At 40.0% G+C, this 20,304-nt stretch overlaps 1 protein-coding gene across 2 annotated transcripts in view; it reads left to right on the top strand.

The window, feature by feature from the left end:
• Positions 1 to 20,304, top strand: part of LOC149319250 (parapinopsin-like) — a 107,158-nt gene that overhangs the window by 64,512 nt on the left and 22,342 nt on the right. For both annotated transcript variants that reach the window (XM_089511376.1, XM_089511377.1), the window contains exon 4: positions 8,745 to 8,978. In XM_089511376.1, the coding sequence (XP_089367502.1) occupies positions 8,745 to 8,978 (234 nt within the window). The remainder of the gene's footprint in view (positions 1 to 8,744; positions 8,979 to 20,304) is intronic.

The raw sequence follows: 20,304 nt of genomic DNA, 5'->3' as shown, positions 1-20,304 counted from the left end.
CCACTATTTGAAAATTTTGTCCTACATTTGTCCCGATTTATTTATTTATTCAATTTTTTAAAAAAATTATTTAATTATTTATTTTTTGGCTCCGGCCCCCCAGTTGTCTGAGGGACAGCAACCTGGCCCCCGGCTCAAAAAGGTTGCCTACACCTGGTATATGGGTTCTAGACTTGGCAATACTATGATCTGTATATTGGTTCTGAGTTAAGTCCTTTTTGTCGGTCAAGGAAACATGTAGACTAAACATCTTGATGTCTGGATTAAAGGACTTAACCATTCAAGGATGGTTTTTGAATTCTATATCCCCAAAGTAAGCAATTCTCATGCCTCACCCCTATTCTTTCATTTTAAAGACTGACATCTACAGAAGTTGTGGAATCTTGTAATCCCTCATCGAATGTATTCAGTGCTTGTTAATTACACAAAGAATCTCCAAATGGGTTATACTTATTACTATACCATTTGTGTTATGCATGATTCTAGTGAGTCCACAAACTTAAAAATGTATAGGAATATAATGGAAAATTCTCTACAGGCGTATTGATAATAGTATCTCTCAAGGTGACCAGCTGGGGTTTGCTGCATTAAGAGACATCAGGAGGGAAGCTTCAGCTCGTGTTATTCCAGCTTCATTGGGTTTTTCAGTCCATACAGAGCTGTGCACACTTCTCTTCCTGTCTTTTTTATGGAGAAAATAAATGTCTTTTACCTGCAAAGAGAAAGTTAACAATTTCCGTTCAAGGTCTGAACTGTTCAACCATTCTGGGAATATTGCAGGCAATCTCATGGTTGGATGCACTTTTTGGGAGGAAGGGGCTCATAAAACCACCAGGTGGTGTTTTTATTGATGCTGACCAGAAGCCATTTTTCTCTGTAGCATAGTGTTTTTCATCTTTAGTCAATGCAAAGTGCTAATTGGTTGGTTTTCTTCTTTAGATGTATGGATTTTAATTGACTCTTAATTTTAACTGAACAGAGGGACTTGAAGGGAGTCCCCCCATCTCAGAGTGTGTTTGTGTTACCATTTTGAGGAGTTGGATAATTAGGTGTTGATTAAAAATCAGCAGTAGAGGCTTCCTGGATGGCATTTAATCTTGTTAGACTTAAGACTATTTTTTAAGAAGAACGAAAGATTCATGTACAGTATGATATCTCTGTTTGGGCCACCAGGAAAAAAGAGGGTTCCTTTTATCAATCTCATGCTAGAGGAATTCAGGGCAGGGATGGGTTATGGAATCAATTTTACTTTAATCGCAGGTGATCCTGTAAAAAGAATGCGGCAACAGGACTTCAGAAGGAAGGTCCAGGAAAGATCCTAGTACTTACCCCATAGTTTGCCTCTCTGCAATATATGATTTTCTTTATGCAGCCTATTTATTTTGTACCATTTATATCCTGTGTCTCCATGAGATATACTCAAAGGAGTTTCTCATGTGTGAGGAATTTCTCTTAATTTCGAATGAAAAGAAAGTGGGGCCAGAACGCATTCACATGAATTTGCTAGTTCAGCAAATTTACATGAATTTGAATTGCATTCGAACTGGCTTCCCATTGCCTGAAAATAGCTAGCCATTGCCTGAAATTGCATATGATCACCTCTCACGCAATAACGTGAAACCCCATGATTGCATTTGGACTGAATTCCCATTGCCCGACATTGCATGTGGTAGTCTATCATGCAATAACGTTAAACCCCATGATTGCGTTAGGATTGCTATTGGATTTTACTTCCAATTTCCCTTGTCTGATAAACTCCAAAGTATTTAACACTAAAATATAATACATAACAATTAAAATAAGAGCAGATAAAAATATAAAAGGAAAATGCTTAAAACACTTTAAAATGCCACTTAAAACATGGAGCAGCTAAGGAATGCCCCTTAATATAGTAGCCTCTCTGAATCTGGTTGGTGATAGCCAACTTCAGTGTACAAGGACCATTGGGCTCTTTCACATGGAGGAGACAAGCATTAATAAAACATGATTAAAACGTGGTAATAGTGCAATCAGGAGGAAGATTATTACACCCTCTGCGCACTTCTCCTGCTCGTGTCCCATGCGCAAAGTGTAATGGACGCATCATTGGGTAATAACATTATTATCCAGTGATGCGCCTATTACAGTTTACGCATGGGACACAAACAGGATAAGCATGCGGGGGTATGATAATCTTTCTCCCAATTGCGCTATTACCATCTTTAAATCACATTTTATTAATGCTTTCCTCCCATGTGAAAAAGTCAGTTGTGTTATCCACACACTGATTCAGGAGCCAGAAGATTATTTGGCTGCATAGGTGTGAGGCTTTTCAACCCAACCTACAGGCTGTTAGCAAGAGTTACCCCTATTTTCCGGCCTATAAGATGACTGGGCGTATAAGACGACCCCCAACTTTTCCAATTAAAATATAGAGTTTGGAATATACTCGCTATATAAGACTACCCCTCTTCCAGCGCTCACCAAATAAAAATTAAAAAAACATCAGATTTGATTTCAATATGGTAATTTTAATTCAAACGCTTATAACATGCAGGTACTTAGCAGGAAAACCTGTTGTATACAAAGCCTGCTTGGCTTGGTCAGCTCTCCCTGCCTGCCAAGCCCTCCCTGTCTCCAAGATTTTCTTCTACCTTACTTGTACAGCACTGCCCTTGCTACTTTCATACGGTCACCACATACGGAGGGTATGCGGCCGCTGACGTTTTTGAGCTCCCCCCACCATATGCGGTGACCGCAGATTTTCCAGTCTGGCTCAGAAGTTTCAGCCCTATAAAATGACACCCGGCGTATAAGATGACCTCCGACTTTTGAGAAAATTTTTCTGGGCTAAAAAGTAGTCTTATATGCCAGAAAATACAGTACTTTTTGGCTTCCTCTTTCCATGGAAGCCAAAGGCAAGAACCATGAGGAGTGGAACCAGCTATGAATTTGTTGTGTACAGTACAATGCAATACATCCTGTGTATTTCTGTGCACTAACTGCCTTATCTCTCCTGTTTTTGCTTCACTGGATAAGAGCCATGAGTGATAAGCCGTACAGCACAGAAGGTCTTCTGTGACCCTCTACTTTCCAGGCTAGGGTGGCCTTATGAAAAATAGTACAGTGTTTCTGTAACTTTAAAAGTTATGTGGCGAAAGGGAATTCCAACAGGTATGCTTACATGACAAGCTTCATCTATGGAATTTCCCTCATTCACACAGATATCAAAAGTATATTTCCCTATAGAGTGAGGCAAAAGCAATCTCCCTTAGCATTTCTGGTTTGTGTGTTCTTCCTCCATAAAACCTTTTGCTGTCTTGAGCACATTCTGATACAGGCATTGCTTGGTCACTTAATTGTGCCCTGGATTTCATCTGTGAACTGTTGGAGAGTTTGAGAAAGAGATCTGTGCTTGACTAGTTGCCATATTTTATTTAGAGCACAGAGATGTAGCACTTCACATCTTCCTCTGGGCTTCATTTTCTCCTTTCCTCTGCTCCCAGTCTTTTCATCTCCAGAAGTTTTTAAATGACTAGATAGTCAAAGATTAGCAGCCTCTTGTGATCATGAATTTTTCATTAGTGCTTGTGTTTGTGTGGCCCTACCACTAACTAATCATGTCAAGATAGATATATTTTCAAATAAAATAAAATAAACCCTTGAAAGCATGGTTAGTGCCTAACCCTGTCTTTCATGAACAAGATACATTTTTTAAACTGGCTGTTATAAGACGGGCAGAAGTAAAAAAAATATAAAAACACTTGATTGTAAAAATGGATGGAGGTGCAAACAAAGCCTAAGGCCAAGAAAAACAAGATCAGTAGGAAGACCTTTGCCAAGCAGATTGAAAATGTATTCCTAAATTGTAAAGGGAAAAAAGGATGAAGACAGTATCTAGTTGTTAAATCAATACAAAATGAAGAGTAATTTGCTCTTATTTTCATGATGAATAAGCTGGAGAAAAATTCACCTATATCAGAGAATTTATTTACTTGACTTTTATCCAGAAGTTCTAAATGATCATTTTAGAATCATAGAATCATAGAGTTGGAAGAGACCACAAGGGCCGTCTAGTCCAACTCCCTGCCATGCAGGAAATCTAAATCAAAGCATCCCCAACAGATGGCCATCCAGCCTCTGCCTAAAGACCTCCAAGGAAGGAGACTCCACTACACTCCATGGAAGAGTGTTCCACTGTCAAACAGCCCTTACTGTCAGGAAGTTCCTCCTAATGTTGAGTTGGAATATCTTTTCCTGTAGCTTACATCCATTGTTCTGTTTTAGTCTCTGGAGCAGCAGAAAACAAGCTTGCTCCATGTTCACTATGACACCCCTTCAAATACTTAAACAGGGCTATCATATCACCTCTTAACCACCTCTTTTCCAGGCTAAACATACCTAGCTCCCTAAGTCGTTCCTCATAGGGCATGGTTTCCAGACCCTTCACCATTTTAGTTGCTCTCCTTTGGACATGCCCCAGTTTCTCAACATCCTTTTTGAATTGTGATGCCCAGAACTGGACACAGTATTCCAAGTGAGGCCTGACCAAAGCAGAATAGAGTGGCACTGTTACCTCCCTGGATCTAGACACTATACTTTTATTGATGCAGCCTAAAATCGCATTGGCCTTTTTAGCTGCTGCATCACACTGTTGACCCATGTTCAACTTGTGGACTACTAGGACTCCTAAATCCCTTTTGCACCTAGTCTCATTCAGCCAGGTGTCCCCCATCCTATATCTATGCATTTCTTTATTTTATTTTCTTTCTTTTTTTTCTGCTCTAAATGCAGTATCTTACATTTCTCTGTGTTGAAATTCATTTTGTTAGCTTTGACCCAGCTTTCTAATCGATTAAGGTCTTCTTGAATTTTGATCCTATCCTCTGGGGTATTAGGTACGCCTAGTTATTTGGTGTTTGGTGTCACCTGCAAATTTGATAAGCATGCCTTCTATTTCTTCATCCAAGTCATTGATAAAGATGCTGAATAGCACTGGGCCTAGGGCAGAAATGGTGGCACCCCACTGGTCACTTCTCTCCAGGATGAAGAGGAGCCATTGTTGAGCACCCTTTAGGTATGGCCAGTCAACCAATTACAAATCCACCTAACAGTCACATTGTCTAGCCCACATTTTATTAACTTGTCTGCAAGAATATCATGAAGGACCTTGTCAAAGGCCTTACTGAAATCGAGATATGCTACATCCACAGCATTCCCATTGTCTACCAAGCTGGTAATTTTATCAAAAAAGGAGATCAGATTAGTCTGGTATGACTTGTTTCTCAGAAACCTATGTTGACTTTTTGTGATAATGGCATTGCTTTCCAAATGTTCACAGACTCTCTGTTTAATAATCTGCTGTAGAATCTTTCCTGTTATTGATGTCAGACTAACTGGATGATAATTGTTGGGATACTATATTTCTACAAAGAAGAGTTCAACATGTGTCAGACAAACTTTTTATCCAAAACAAACAATATTCAAATGTGAAATGAAACAACCAGGCCAGGTAAACCTTGGATAATCAAACAAAAACATGTTGAACCCTAATGTTTTCACCATCTTCCATTTTACTTGTGACCCATTTTTGTATGCAAACTTGAGAGCCAGAATGGTGTAATAGTTTGAGCGCTGGATGATGACTCTGGAAATTAGGGTTCAAATACCCATACCATGCAACTGCACTGAGTGACCTTGGGCACATTTCACACTCTCAGATCCAGAAAGCCCTGTGATAGGGTTGCCTTAGGGTCACCATAACTCAGAAATGACTTGAAGGCACACAACAGGCAAACTTACAGATCTTATTCTGGAGGTAGCTGGTAAGGCAAACACATCTGTTTTGCTGTTCTGCTACCCAAACTTAAGTTGGGGGGCTGGGGAGGGAGTCCTCACCAAGTTTGTCACCTTGTCTTTCAGTGTTGGGAGAATTCACTGAAGCATGCTGAGTAGCTTTAGGATCACTGGCACCTGTGTCACCTGAGGAGGACTCCAAGTTTGGGTGAATTAAGATTTTATTTAGAAATATGCAAGAGTGCAATAACACACAAGAGTAATTCAAACAAACACAGCATTCAGAGCTAACCAAAATGGAAGTATGAAAATTGGATAGTGGACTGAGGGGTTTAAAAAGGGCAATTTTATCTGTCTGAAGAGCAGACTATGGAAGCGGAAAGTGGCTCAGACTGGGGTCTGAGGGAGACGCAGTGAGTGGAAGAATCTTTCTGTGCACACAATGGTCTTAGGACCAATATTTACATATAAGATCCTAACCTCAGGGGATGTGCAATCTTGCAAGGTAACAACTACCTGATGTTATTCTCAGTAATTGACAATGGTATTCAATTCTGGTTAATAGCTTTAACTTTAAGGTTATAAAAACTGATTGGATGAGAACAAACCCAGGGTTAAATGATAGGGAAGTTGGCTGGGAACATGGCAGGGGCTAGGTAGTAAGTGCTGCCTTACTACTGCTTTAGGGAGAAAGTTGTTGCTTTAGTGCAACAAGACCATCTTTGTCTCTTGGTGCAAGAGGAAATGCAAAAGGGTTAGGAAGTAATTGTTACATTCATTTAGCTTTGATTGCAGCAGTACCTGGTCTTTACATGTCCTTGAGTCTTTTTCACCCTCCTATGAGAAACTCATCTGGTGTTCCAAAGGTCATCATGACCTCTTAAGAACATGTTGGCCCCAGATATGAAAATATGAAGACACCAAATACAACATAGTGTATGCCATGTGTTGTGGACAATTATGGCAATCCTACGTGTGTATTAACAGTTCACACGTGCTCAGTAAGAGATTCGGGAGCCAGTTATTATTTGCTTTCCCAGTTGTAGGTGGGTACACCCAGATACAGTAGCACCAGTAGTATCCCATTCTTTCTCAGCTCCAGCTTTACTGCATTGTTTATTGCAAATAAGCTGCTGCCATCAGTCACTGAAAGTATGTGTTTCACCAGCACTCCTTCACTATCCTTGAAGTGCAAATGCCACTAAACAGAGTCCAGTTAAATGGAAGACAAGGAAGAAAATGGAGAGTGGGCAGGCATAAACAGACTTTGTGAGAAGGAGCTTCTTTGTCAGAGGCTTTGTTAATTGAGGTATGCTTTCCATCTTAATGCCTGGGCTGGTTCATAATGAAGCAAGCTGATTCTTAGATAAGCCTGCCCTGTAAAAACCAACACCTTGACTTGAGCAATTCAGAATCAGCACAGGCCTTATTCTCATTCTCCTTCCCCCATTCTCCATCTATCCATGCACTCTTGTCATTCTATTTCTCTCTGTCTGTTGATAATAATATAAAATAGCAGCTAATACCTTTGGCGTGAGCCACTTTAGGTTGGATTGTGGCCCAAGTAACAAGTAGAGGTCTGAAGATTATCCTTCAAATGAAGAATAAAGAGAAATAGGAATACTGCTGCTGTTAACTAGAAATAAAGGCTGCTGGGAATGAATTGCAATACAGCTGAATGAAAAGCAGATGGAAAATATAGGAGCTTTGGAAGACAGTAGATTATTTATCTGTAGCATTTAATGTGGGGTAAGTTAATGGCCATCTGTCCTTATATTGTAGTGGAAGTAGGTTATCGTTACAACCTGTGAAAATGTGCTTCTAATGAACTATTTTTAGCTACTGCCAGAGCTGGGCTAAATCCAATACATTTGAGTAATTGAGATGTTAAAAATACACAGAATACTCCATTATATCTCCTAGTGTTTGATGTTAGTAACAGACTGGATGGGTATGAACAAATTGAAGCTTGATACAGATAAGATTGAAGTGCCTGGGATCAGTCAAATGGCAGATGAGAGAATAGGAATTCACCTTCTGTTGGATAGCATCACATACTTCCCTTGAACCTGAATACCCACGTTTTGGTATTTGCTCAATTCCCTTCCAGAAGGGACAGAAAAGAAAGGGAGAAAGTTGTTGCTATTTTGGTGGTATGGATGCTACAGACTGTGTCAGCAGGAATGCCATGGAGGCCACAAATCAGGGGCTCACTGGTCACACATATCCATTGTCCGGTTGCAATATTTTACTACAAATTTGGCAGATGTATGTATGTGGTATTTTTAAGAAGTGTAAACTGAGGTCATCCCCCTTATATGGGGGATCCATTCCACCACCACCCCCACACAAGGGAAAATGCGCGTATGCTCATGCCCCACAAGAAACAATGGGGGTGTGCATGCAGCGGCTGTGTGGCCTGTGTGCGCAGGTGCATGCACTATTGTTTAGATTGTCTCACGGCTTCCATGTTTACAGTTCAAGGTCTGTCTATATTATTGCTAATCACATTGACAAAGATGCACAACAATGGCTTCAATCTTCCCTCTTATATCAATACTATACCAGTTGGTGGTAGTATAAAGGAACTGAAGCAGTTGTTTGCCCTACAGATCTGTGAAGAGATACAAATCACAGATTCTCTGTATTGTAATCCCTACCATCGTGTTAAGGGCAAATCTTAAAATATTAAGATTTAACACAGGCTGCTTAAATTCCATGATGGCCAATGGCACTTAAGCAACATAAAATATATATTGTTAAATATGGCTTTCCTTATCTTAAAGAACATACAAGTTAATGGACTAAACTTAGCAAGAAAGACAAGTTTAAACTGTAACCTGACCATTTATACTGCTATTATGTATACAGCTCTACATAAATAAAGGTTAATAATAATAATACAGATTTTGTAATAAAAGACAACAGTTTTATTTCTTCATATTAATATGTTATGCAATTTTTACCAGGTTGGGAAAATCCGGAAAACCTCCGCCCGGAAAAGAGAATTCCATGTACTCTTCATGGTCATCACAACTGTCATCTGTTACCTGATTTGTTGGATGCCCTATGGAGTTATAGCACTTCTTGCAACATTTGGTAGGCCTGGCTTGGTGTCTCCTGTAGCCAGTGTCATACCATCTATCCTGGCAAAGAGCAGTACTGTATGCAACCCAATCATCTACATCCTAATGAACAGGCAGGTGAGAACATCAATTTTTAAGAAGTTGTTTACTATTACTTCAGATAAATTGAAATGATTTCTGTGCTGCCACAGCAATCTTCCACCTACATGCTTTTGTTGGAGGATGAATCAGCATTGCTTCCTTCAGAATGGACAGCTTGATAGAGTTGTTCAAGGGGAAATGAGGCAAACATGATTAACTGTTGCCATAGATTGATGGGGCACAGTTAGTGTTGAGGAAGATAGGAATGTAACCTAAGTCATGGCCAACGGCTGTCATCTCAATCTAATGCTATGCATCTAGTACCAAGTCCACAGGGGTGGACTATTCTGGCCTTGAATACGCCCTGACATCCCTCTATTACCTTGGGCACCCCATTACAATGCAGATGGCTGTTCACACATGTGTTCTACGGTGCTTGCTGGTGCCAGTGTTACAGGTACCGGTCACTGACTCTGACATCAAAACAAGACACCCAGCCATGATCACATAGCTGGGCACCTTGTTCTGACCTCAGAGTGAGGGACTCATGGTAGCAGCACATGTATCATGTGGCACCATAGGGCATGTGTGCAAACATCCATCTGCTGTTGCTTTGGAGGGCTCTGAGAGAACCAGAGCAAAAGGTGAGTTTTTAAAAATCTTTTTAAGGGGGTGGTTATATGATGGGTTCAGTGCTGAACTGACTGGATATTGTCTGGACAGTTTGCACTAGAACTTGGGTTTTGGCCCTGAATTGTCCAGACTATGGCCAGGAGGATGCCATGTTACTTGGCCCATGCAGACACAGCCTAGGAGAAGCAGTGGTAAATAATATGTTCCCTAAACTTGGGTATGGAAATGTAGAACCCCTGGAAGATGATGTGGTAGGCAGACTATGCCACAGTGGCACCTTACAGTTTGGAAATAATGAAGTAAAAAGCCTTGCCTCAACTATCGCTCTCTTTTAGAACAGGGACAGTTTGCCTCAGTCTTTGTCTATTCTTAAATTAATGTGCTGCGTAGGCCTCATCTATTTCAGTGTTCAGTAACTAAAATATTACAATTCATATTGTCATCCAAGTACAAGGTCTTGAGTTTGTTTTGTTTTTGTTTTTAAAGAAAGTTACATAGTGATTTAAATCAAGATATCGTAAAACTCTTTCAGCTATTGATCATGCCCATCGATTTTTATGGGATGTTTGTAAAGTTGCAATTTTAAATTAAGATTGTGGTCTCCTAAACTTACTGATCTGGAAGTAAATCCCTTTAAAATCAATTTAAAATGCTTGTGTGAGCTCACCACAAGGTACTCAAAGATCTCAAAACCATCTTACTCGGTTATGAACGAAGAGCACTGTCATCTCGTAGCCTTGATAGGAGAAAAAGGTCATCATCAATCATTTCACTGAAGAACTTAAAGTGTGAGGGAGGGGGGGAGACATAGCAAATGCCCAGCTTGCTCTCTATTTCTTTGTAAACAGCAACCCATTCTTTTTGTGTTTTGCTGGTGCTTCTAAAATAACTCCCATAAGGTGAAGTTGTGGCATTTCCACTGGATATATTAACATATCAAAACTGTTAGACTCTCGGGCAGATTTGTAATGTATGTTGTTCAGAATTACTTATTCTACAGTGTGAAATTCATCTTAACAAAGACTTTGAACAACTTTGAATGATGTTTCTCAGAGCCCCACATTTGTTTTGCTTACTAAGACAGAGGTCCCTTATCTCACTCTCCTCCCCAAGATAGGTCCAGAGCACCATAGATTGATGGCTCCACAACATGCTGGTGAAGCCTGACTCTGATTTTATTTTCTGATTCTGATATTATTGTAAAGCAAAGAGCAGCATGAGAGCATGTGCACCTCAAGCCTTCATGGAACATATAAACCTAAATCATGCTTTTAGCAATAGCAACAGCAAGTACTATGCAGCACATGAGTGAACTAGCACTCCGTAAGCAGTTTACAATGTTTTTAAGCCAATTGCCCCCAACAAGCTGGGTGTCCTTCATTGGGGGTTCCAGCTTGTCCCATAGTTAAATAGCCAAGGTTTTACTAGATGAGGGAAGTGTAGTCCTCTGGGTGGTGTCCTCTTGTGTGTGTGTGTGTCTGTGTTTGTGTGATTGTGTGTGCATGCGGTTGTGCATGTCAATTTCAGTCATCTACCTGACCAGAAAAGGGATCTTGGGGTTGTAGTAGACAGCTGGATGAAAAGAAAACCAAAATGTCATCCCAGTGTGTAGTTCTTGCTTGTGTAAAGGGGGAAATTATATGTCTGACATCAATGGGAAATGAAATGATAGTAGAACTGTAAATAAAAATAAAAATAAGAGTGTGTCTACACTGACAGGAAAAACTGCCTTACATCCGGAGTACCATGATCCACAGCGACCATATGCTTGCCTTCATGGCAACCACATACACTGAAGTAGTTCAGGAGAACTGTCCAAACAGTTCTCCTGTATTACTTACCGCAGTCCAGTAAATCTCAATATATGTGGTCATACAGCTGTGGCTCCTCTGGGTTGTTTTTCTCTGCACCCTCCATGCATATGAATGTAGACATTTCTGAACTCCTTCTCCCAGCCTCACACTGTCACTGAGGAGCACAGTCCACACATGTGCACAAATATCCAGATTTTCTGCTCAAAACCAGGATACATCTCCACTTTTCTGCCTCTGGATTAAAGCCCTGAGACAATGAAAACATCCGGATTTTGTCTCATTCATTCTGTATGTCATTTGAGCAGCTTGCTGTGAAAACTAGGTGAGACCATTTTATTTGCTTGTGTAGACACACTCTAAGACCACAGTGACTCTGTGGTGGTGTGACCCTGCTTGAAAATAGGGTATACAGTTCTGGACACTGTGTCACAAAAAGTGGAGGGAGTGTTTTAGAATTGAAAAGGGAAGAAAAGGAGCCAATTTAAACAAACAGGGGTGGACAAACACCTGTGTGAGGAATGCATATCCTCCAATGGTCCTGATTTGGCAGGGATGGACCTGATTAATCATCTGCCATCCAGCCTTTTCAGCTGCTTTTAAACTGTCCCAGTTCCTCTCTACTCCGACTTTCCCTCTTTGTTCTCAGCATATTTCAATTGCTGCAAATTGAGTCAGAGTGCAAGAATAGTTTGTACTCAATTTACTCAGCAGTCAGGACGGAGGAAAGGAGAGGCAGAATGTTGCTCTTCTCCATTGTTGAGGTAAAAGCAAACTGCTGCAGCCTCCCCTAGTCTGTGCATTCTTTTTCAGTAGTAACTTTTATAATCTTAGGCACACTCTGATGTTACTTGGCCACACATATCCTAGTTCTCATTTGTGAAATGTTGGAGGATATGTGAATTATTACCACATTTTAATCTTGTATTTATATTTTAATTTGGTGTTGTGCACCCTATAGTATCAGTGACCACCAATTTGGGATTGGACAGATTCACAGATGATACACTTGCCAGTGGATGCCAACTATAGTGACTACTGATCTTAGAATAGGTGGGGCAAAGGAAGCTTAAGCCCCACTAAAACTAGGTAAGGGGGATGAGCCCCCCTAAATGACCAGGGTGCTTGGACTACCAAGACTCCTATGTTGTTGAGTCCCCTCAGGAATTATCAATCAGAAATTAAATTGTCATTATTTTGCCATTGCTTTCATGATCCTGAGATTGGTACCACTTTCAGTTGGAGCATGAAGATGAGGACTGATTTAATGCAACATATTGTCTTGTCATTGTTTTGTAAAATGTGCCAACAAAATTAATAATGACCTGCATGCCACTGTTGAGCTCTCTTCTTTAAAACTGTCCTAAGCCCCCAATAAATGACCTGTTACAGACAGCCAAAATAAAGCTGCTTCGAGTCACTTTGGAGGTATGGTATTTCAATGATGCATGAATCCTAAGAGTCTGGAAGCTTCACCAAAGCTGCACTCTAGTCCTTAGGACTGGAGCGTGGCTTTGGTGCGGCCTTTGGACTCTTAGGACGCATGTATCATTGAAATAGCATACCTCCAAAGTGACTCGAAGCAGCTTTATTTTGGCTGTCTGTAACAGGCCTATGACTATATTGCCACCAATATACAAGGTAATATGATACTCAGTACCACTTGCTTGGAGAGCATGAGTGGGAGAATGCTGGTTGACTGTGGAAAACAGGACTGGAAATGCCTTTGGACTGATCCAGCAAGGTTTTTCATCTTAATCTGTTTATGTTGGACTCTAGAAACCTAAAAGAGAGAAATATAAGACAAGCAAAAAATTCTAATAGTATGGTATACCAAATGTTAGCCAAACACTCACAGTAGATGAGATTATGGGAAACTGCTGGCCTCGACTGGTCTTCCCAAAGTTGAGGAGGCCTTTGGTCAGATTTTATGTCCACACCTAACTACCTGTATCCTTTAGTTCTTGAAGCATTTCAATGAAATTCTGAATAGGGCTAGAACAGTATCAGTTTGCAAGCTATTGGCTGTCATTCTGCCATGAATTTCCAAGAAAGAAACAATTGCAGACACAAATATAGTGCTACTCGCAGGAACATTGAGGAAAAGACCCCTGCCATTCCCCCACACTAGATTGCTTAAGAAGCTGTCCAAAACACACTGCAAAAATAATCCAGTCTGAGACTGCTTTATCTGCCCTGGCTCAATGCTACAGAATTCTGGGAACTGTAGTTTGTGAGAAATTTATCCTCCCCGTCAGAGAGCTCTGGTGCCACAATAAACTACAATCCCCAGGATTCTCTAGCACTGGGCCAGGGCAATTAAAGTGGTCTCAAACTGGATTATTTCCGCAGTGTGTTTTGGACCTTTGTTTTAAGAAGCATGTGGAATGAAAGAAAACAGAAATATATTGGTGCAACTGTTCTTTTGTTTTAGAGAAGAGGGTTTCTCCTTCCTACCCAGTGATCCTGATGAACATAGCTACTGTTATTAAATTTGGGAAAAAGTTTAAATGATCTTGATCTGGATTATGGAAAATAAAATTGATGAGAGTGGTATGTAAATGTATGGCGGGGGGAACAGAGTGCAAGGAACCCAGGTCAATCCTGCTGGAACATGTGGCTACCTGAGACATGACCCCTCTTTGACAAGTATAGTCTTCAAGGTTTTCTCTACAAGAGACTGGTGATATGGGATTTGAAAGAAAAACCAAAACCCCCGAAACCACCAATCCACCTATATCTTTACCAATGCAAACAGGATATAACATTGCAATAATAGTCTACAGTCTTATTCAATGGCAGGAAGTAAAGAAAATATCCAGGTTACTCATTCTTTTTAAATTCAGACAAACTGAATGAAAAGATTGTGTATAACTACTTTTTTCTTCTTTAGTTTACAGATACTTTTCGAAAACAGACTATAAACTTTTAATAGGGTTTGGTCATAGAGCAGCATCTGCATGCAAATTGTTTTGTCAGAGGCAGAAAGTCAAAAGAAGGAATGTTTTGCTGCCTGATATATTATTTAAAGCAATGTCTATTGTGATCTCATCACTTTTTGTTATTATTTAATACTTACATAGTTTTTGTGTGCACAACAGTCTACGGTAATAAGCCAAGACAACGTTCTACCAAGAGAAAGATAATACAGAGACTGCTAAGTGCTGGCAGGAAAAAGGTAGAGCAAAAGACAAAACCATAGAGGATTACATAATTCATCTTCTTCTTTGTTTCGTTCCTGCTGTTTTAGCTGTGTATGTGTGCACCTTCATATCACCTGTCAACTTATAGTGACCCCATGAATTTCATAGGGTTTTCTTAGGCTGTTCATTCATCTGAAATACAGCCTACAGTAACTGGTGTTCATTGGCGAACTTCCATCCAAGTACTAACCAAAGTTGTAGCTTCCAAGTTCAGAATGGATTTGGTGCCTCTAGGTATTTAGACCCACTGTTTTAGCTGTAGGATTCCATATCCCCCCCCCCCTTGCAAAGAACAATAGTATAAATCCTGCTGGTATTTCCCATTAGAGTAGACCCATTAAATCAGTGGGATGTACTTATATTTTAACTCACTACTTAACCATTGATTGAATGGATCTCTTTTGGCTGGGCTTAACTCAATGGTTCTCAAACTGGTCCTGCAGGTGTTTTAGAGTTTACATCCCAGAAACTCCAGCCAGCATGGCCAGCAGTCAGGAATTGTGGGAGCTGTTGTCCAAGACATCTGGAGGACCAAAGTCTTAAAACCATTGACTTAACAATAGATTGAGGCCAAAATGTACTTCCATACAGCTGTGAAATTGGCCTAAACACCCTAAAGGTACCAGATCCCATCTGAACTTGGAAGCTAAGCAGGCTCAGCCCTAGTTAGTACTTGGCTGGGAGAATGCCAATGAATACCAGGTGCTGTTGGCTATATTTCAGAGGAAGGAACTGGCAAAACCACCTCTGAGTATTCCTTGCCTAAGAAAACCCTATGAAAGTCATGGGGCCTCCACAAATTGACAGATGTCGACCTGTGAAGGAACATGTTTGGCCAACCTGCAAGTTACTATGCATGGACTTAGCAAGTAGTTGTACATATAGATACGATACGAAGCATCTGACACTGTGGGTATGCAATCATTTTGAATGAAAAACAGCAACAACTATGAACTATATTCATTTTACAATCATTCTGGAGTAAAACAAAAGTAAATGTAAAAACAATGTAGAATATAAATATAGGTACACTTGTTTTCATTTTCTCATATTTTTAAAGAATTTATTACTGTTTAATCCATTCTGTCAGTACAAGTCGACAGTACCAAAAAAAATCTCCACACCTTACTGAATGTTTCATATTTACATTGCATTTAGACAAAATACCCAAAAGAAAGATTTTGCAGTGCCACCTGGTGTTTAAAATGTTGGGGACATTCTGTTGAAATAATTGCAACAGACACCTGTCTGTAACAAACACTCAATGAAGCTGGATTTTAAATGTTATCCTCAGCAAAATTAACAAAGAAAATAAATTCATTTCATACTGTTTCTACGTGAGGTAGAGGAAAGAACGGTAGAGAAACACAAAGCCACAACTTAAAGGTGACCATCCAGTCAGTGACCTCAAAGTCATAAGTGCTTGCTGTTTCTTATTTTATTATAAGGGACAGTTAACATTGAGGTTAACAGCAGGGGTGTCAGAGCAAGATTTCAAAAATGTGTGCAATTTTTAATTTCCCTAAATATGCATATATTTATTATTCATGCTTCTGTAGGTTGGCCTAGATTTTGGTTGATTTGACATGACAAGTAGAAATGTGGGACTTGTTAAAAGCTGTCCTTTAGTTAATAAAGAGCAATGTGGCACAATCCCACCTCTGTTTAAAAACACTCTCCAAGGCAGTGTGTTTCACTGTTGAACAGCTCTTACTGTCAGGAAGTTCTACCTAATGCTGAGGTGGAATCTCTTTTCCTGTAGTTTGAGTCCATTGCTCCGGATCCTATTCTTGTTCTCTAGAGTCATAGTTTGACACTCAAACTACTGCTAGGGTTGCCATAAATTGGAAATAACTTTGAAGGCACACAACAACAAGAGCCCCCACTCTGGTAAGAATGTCCAGTCCAAAGGTCAGGAACAAATCAGAGGTGGGAGATGACAATAATTATCAGCAGTGAATGCTTGTTGGGTTGAGAATGCAATGTGGCAGCTAAAAAGGCCAATGCAATTTTAGGTTGCATCAATTAAAGTATAGTGTCTAGATCAACAGAAGTAATAGTCCCATTCTATTCTTCTTTGGTCAGGCCCCACCTGGAATATTGTGTCCAATTCTGGGTACCACAATTCAAAAAGGATGTTGAGAAACTGGAGCGTGTCCAAAGGAGGGAGACTAAAATGGTGAAGGGCCTGGAAACTATGCCCTATGAGGAATGCCTTAGGGAGCTAGGTATGTTTAGCCTGGAGAAGAGAAGGTTAAGAGGTGATATGAGAGCCCTATTTAAATATTTAAAGGGATGTCATATTGAGGAGGGAGCAAGCTTGTTTTCTGCTGCTGCATAGAACAGGACCTGGAACAATGGATGCAAGCTACAGGAAAAGAGATTCCACCTCAACATTAGGAGGAACTTCCTGACAGCAAAGGCTGTTTGACAGTGGAATACACTCCCTCAGAGTGTAGTGGAGTCTCCTTCCTTAGAGGTCTTCAAACAGAGGCTGGATGGCCATCTGTCAGGGATGCTTTGATTGAGAGTTCCTGCATGGCAGGGGTTGGACTGGATGGCCCTTGTGGTCTCTTCCAACTCTATGATTCTATGAATGTGTGCATGTTTCAGATCATGAACATGTTCTAGATCAGAATCTCCACAGCTACATCTTCTTCATAATAAAACTGGATGGTTCAAGCATGCTTTTAAAAAATTATCTCGACAATGGAAAAGAAAGTTTACATACAATAAGAATGACAGCCAAGTCATATACACTCCATAGAATTTCAAAGGTGGAAAGAATGCAGGTTGTTTCTAAATATACGTATAATCCTGAAGGTGCTGATGGACTTTCAATAACTAGATATGGATCTATGGAGCTTTCCGGAACTGGAAAATCTGTTACACCTCAGTTGATAGGAAACTGGATTGGGCCACTATGGATCCATTTACTTCAAACACATTTAATATATGAACTCACAGTGGCAAGTGGCGGCTCTCATGTTAATAAGGGCAGAAAATCCACTTTGGGGTTTAGGCTGAACTTTAAAGCAGTGATTTAAGATGCTGAATTTGGGGGGATATTTGATAGATTCAGCACTTTGCATAGCGACTTTAAAGTTTAGAGTACAACCCAGAACAGATTGACCACCCCCCTAACAGAGAAGGCAGAAGCGGTCACTTAGGAATGGTAAGAATCCTTGGAATAGTTTCTGAGCGATTTTTATGAAGAACCTTTGAAAATGGTTGCATCAGAAGAATGTGAAAATGTAAAAAGATTTCTGCTTCAGCTTCTCTCCTAGAAAATCTAAGTGAAAATCATTCAGGGAGCAAAACATTATGTCAGAATTAACCCAAATGTGCAGTTTTTTTTGTACCTGCAAGTATAGTCTGGGTAGATGATAAATGATTGTAATGAGTCCTAATAGGTATTTGAATTAATGTAACCATGGACATATTCATAAGCCTACTAAAGCTGTAAACTTGATTGGTTTTAATAGTCTAAACAATTTATCTTTTGCCCCCAAAGAATATTGACGTTTCACATCTAAATGCTGCTATTCTCACTGACGTCTGTCATTATAATTTAAAATTATGTTCTGTGTTTTATGTTATTTTCCTTTTTTAGCCTGTGGCTAAGTTGCTGTTTAATAACCCAATTAACTGTTTTCTAGAGCTTCAGGCTTTATGGCTCTCTTCTCACACATAATTTTATTTCTTTCCCATCTCCACGAATGTGTAAAAGTCTTCCTGGAAGCACTGTTAATTGTCATAAAAATGCACAGATGTGTGTAATAACTAAGCAGGAGACTGAACAGGATGGTTGAACTTGTTATATTTTCTACACATATAGTTATTTTGGATTACCCATTTTAGGAGAGTCTCATTTGAGCAGATCAAATTGAATTTCAAGGTGACAGTGGAACTAAGCAGTTAAAAGGTTTTTAAAACTTTGCGGAGTTTGTGCTTGTTTATCTTCCAGATTGATATCAACTAGATAACATATATTTACTGACACTTCTGGATTGCTTACATTAGCCTAAATCCAGTGGTTTCAATAGACACATCAAATCAATCAAACTACTTATCGTCTGACTTACCATGTTCCCATTGATTCCGTGGTTCTTATTATCAGAGCTAATAATTGGATTTAGGTCATTATTTTTCTCTAAGCAACATGCAAACACAATTTTCCAAGTAGGGAAAGCTTGCTGAAACAAACAGGTTTTCAGTAGGTGCCCCAAATCCACAAGAAGTTGTTGTTGTTGTTACATGTCTTTGAGTCATTTCCAACTAATGGCAACTCTAAAGCAAACCAGTCACAGGATTTTCTTGGCAAGATTTGTTCAGAGGGTGTTTGCCTTTGCCTTCCTTGGGGGATACTGGCAGTGATTACAGAGAAAGCCAGCATAGTGTAGTGGGCTGAGTGTTGGATTACAGCTCTGGAGACCAGGATTCAAACTCTGGCTTGATCTTGGGCAAGTCACAGTCTCAGACTCAGAAGAAGGCAATGCCAAATCTGTTTTGAAGAAATCTTACCAAGAAAATCCCATGATAGGTTTGCTTTAGGGTCACCATAAAACTCGGAAATGATTTGAAGGCACACCTTGAACAAAGACCCCGATACAAGTCGATTATTAAATAGTTGTGCAGAAGGGTTTTTTATTCTGGGGGTGGGGGTTTGTTACATTTTAATTGTTATGATTTCAAATTAAGTTAATGGTGTTTTAACATGACAGCTTGTTAAACTGCATGTTATTTTTTTATCATCAGATTGAATCCCATACTGGGAGAAAGGTGGGATATAAAATAAATAGATAAATTAAATAAGTAAATTAATAAGAAAAGTTCAAAAATACAGAAGAACCACAGTTTCAAGATAAGAAGAAAGCTTTACAAGCTTTGTGTGAAGAGAGAAGCCCTCACTGCCACCCACAGAGCAACAGCTAAACCATCTTCATCCAGCTCCTTAATTCTTCCCTCTTACTTTCAACCCCACTTCCACTGCAATGTCTATTCATAGGCTTTGCAGTTTGGTGCTGAAGCACTAGAGCTCTCTGGCCGAATCACCAATTGAATTATATGACCCTTGTTCCCATTTGAAATCTGTTCTGCTCCAGGTGTGATCAACTGCAATCACAATGAAGTGTGGCAAAGGCACGCAAAAGAACTAGTTTTTCGAGAGAGCAGTTTGAAAGAGGTTATTTTGAAAATAATTGATTCTCAAGCGAGTTCCTTACATGGGAACGACAGATCAGAATTGATTCATTCTTGAGGGGAGGGACTATGGCAGAGGGGTGTTTACTCCTGACAGATCCACCATTTCACCACTGTCACCGATGCTGCCAGATCCACCATCCCTCCCGTGCTGCCTTTTGTATTTTTTTTGAAAATTGATGGAAATTTCAATAGATTGATTTTGAAACTACTTGCAAAGTTGATCATTTTTTTAAAAAACTGTTCTCCCCTTCATCCTCTTCCCAAGCCTTGCCTCCCTCTCAGCTCTGTCCCTTCCTTGTCACACTCTCTCAGCCTCAGGCCATACTATCTCAGCCTCCAATCCCCCCCCCCCCCCCAAATTTCAAGCTGGGCTGCAAATGGGAATGACCCCTAATACTCCTCCCACAGGTGCAACTGCCAGGTTGTTACTGGATGTAACCATGTTGGCTAAAGTGGAATCATAATGCTACAATAGTCCAGTGTGAAAGGACCTTTAGTTTCTAAACTAAA

This window comes from Sceloporus occidentalis, unplaced genomic scaffold (assembly GCF_023333645.1).
Source record: "Sceloporus occidentalis isolate IW3139 unplaced genomic scaffold, rSceOcc1.0.p SCAF_2, whole genome shotgun sequence".
In the NCBI taxonomy this organism is placed as follows: domain Eukaryota; kingdom Metazoa; phylum Chordata; class Lepidosauria; order Squamata; family Phrynosomatidae; genus Sceloporus; species Sceloporus occidentalis.
The sequence above is the reverse complement of the archived record's forward strand: the minus strand, read 5'-3'. Positions and strand labels throughout refer to the sequence as shown.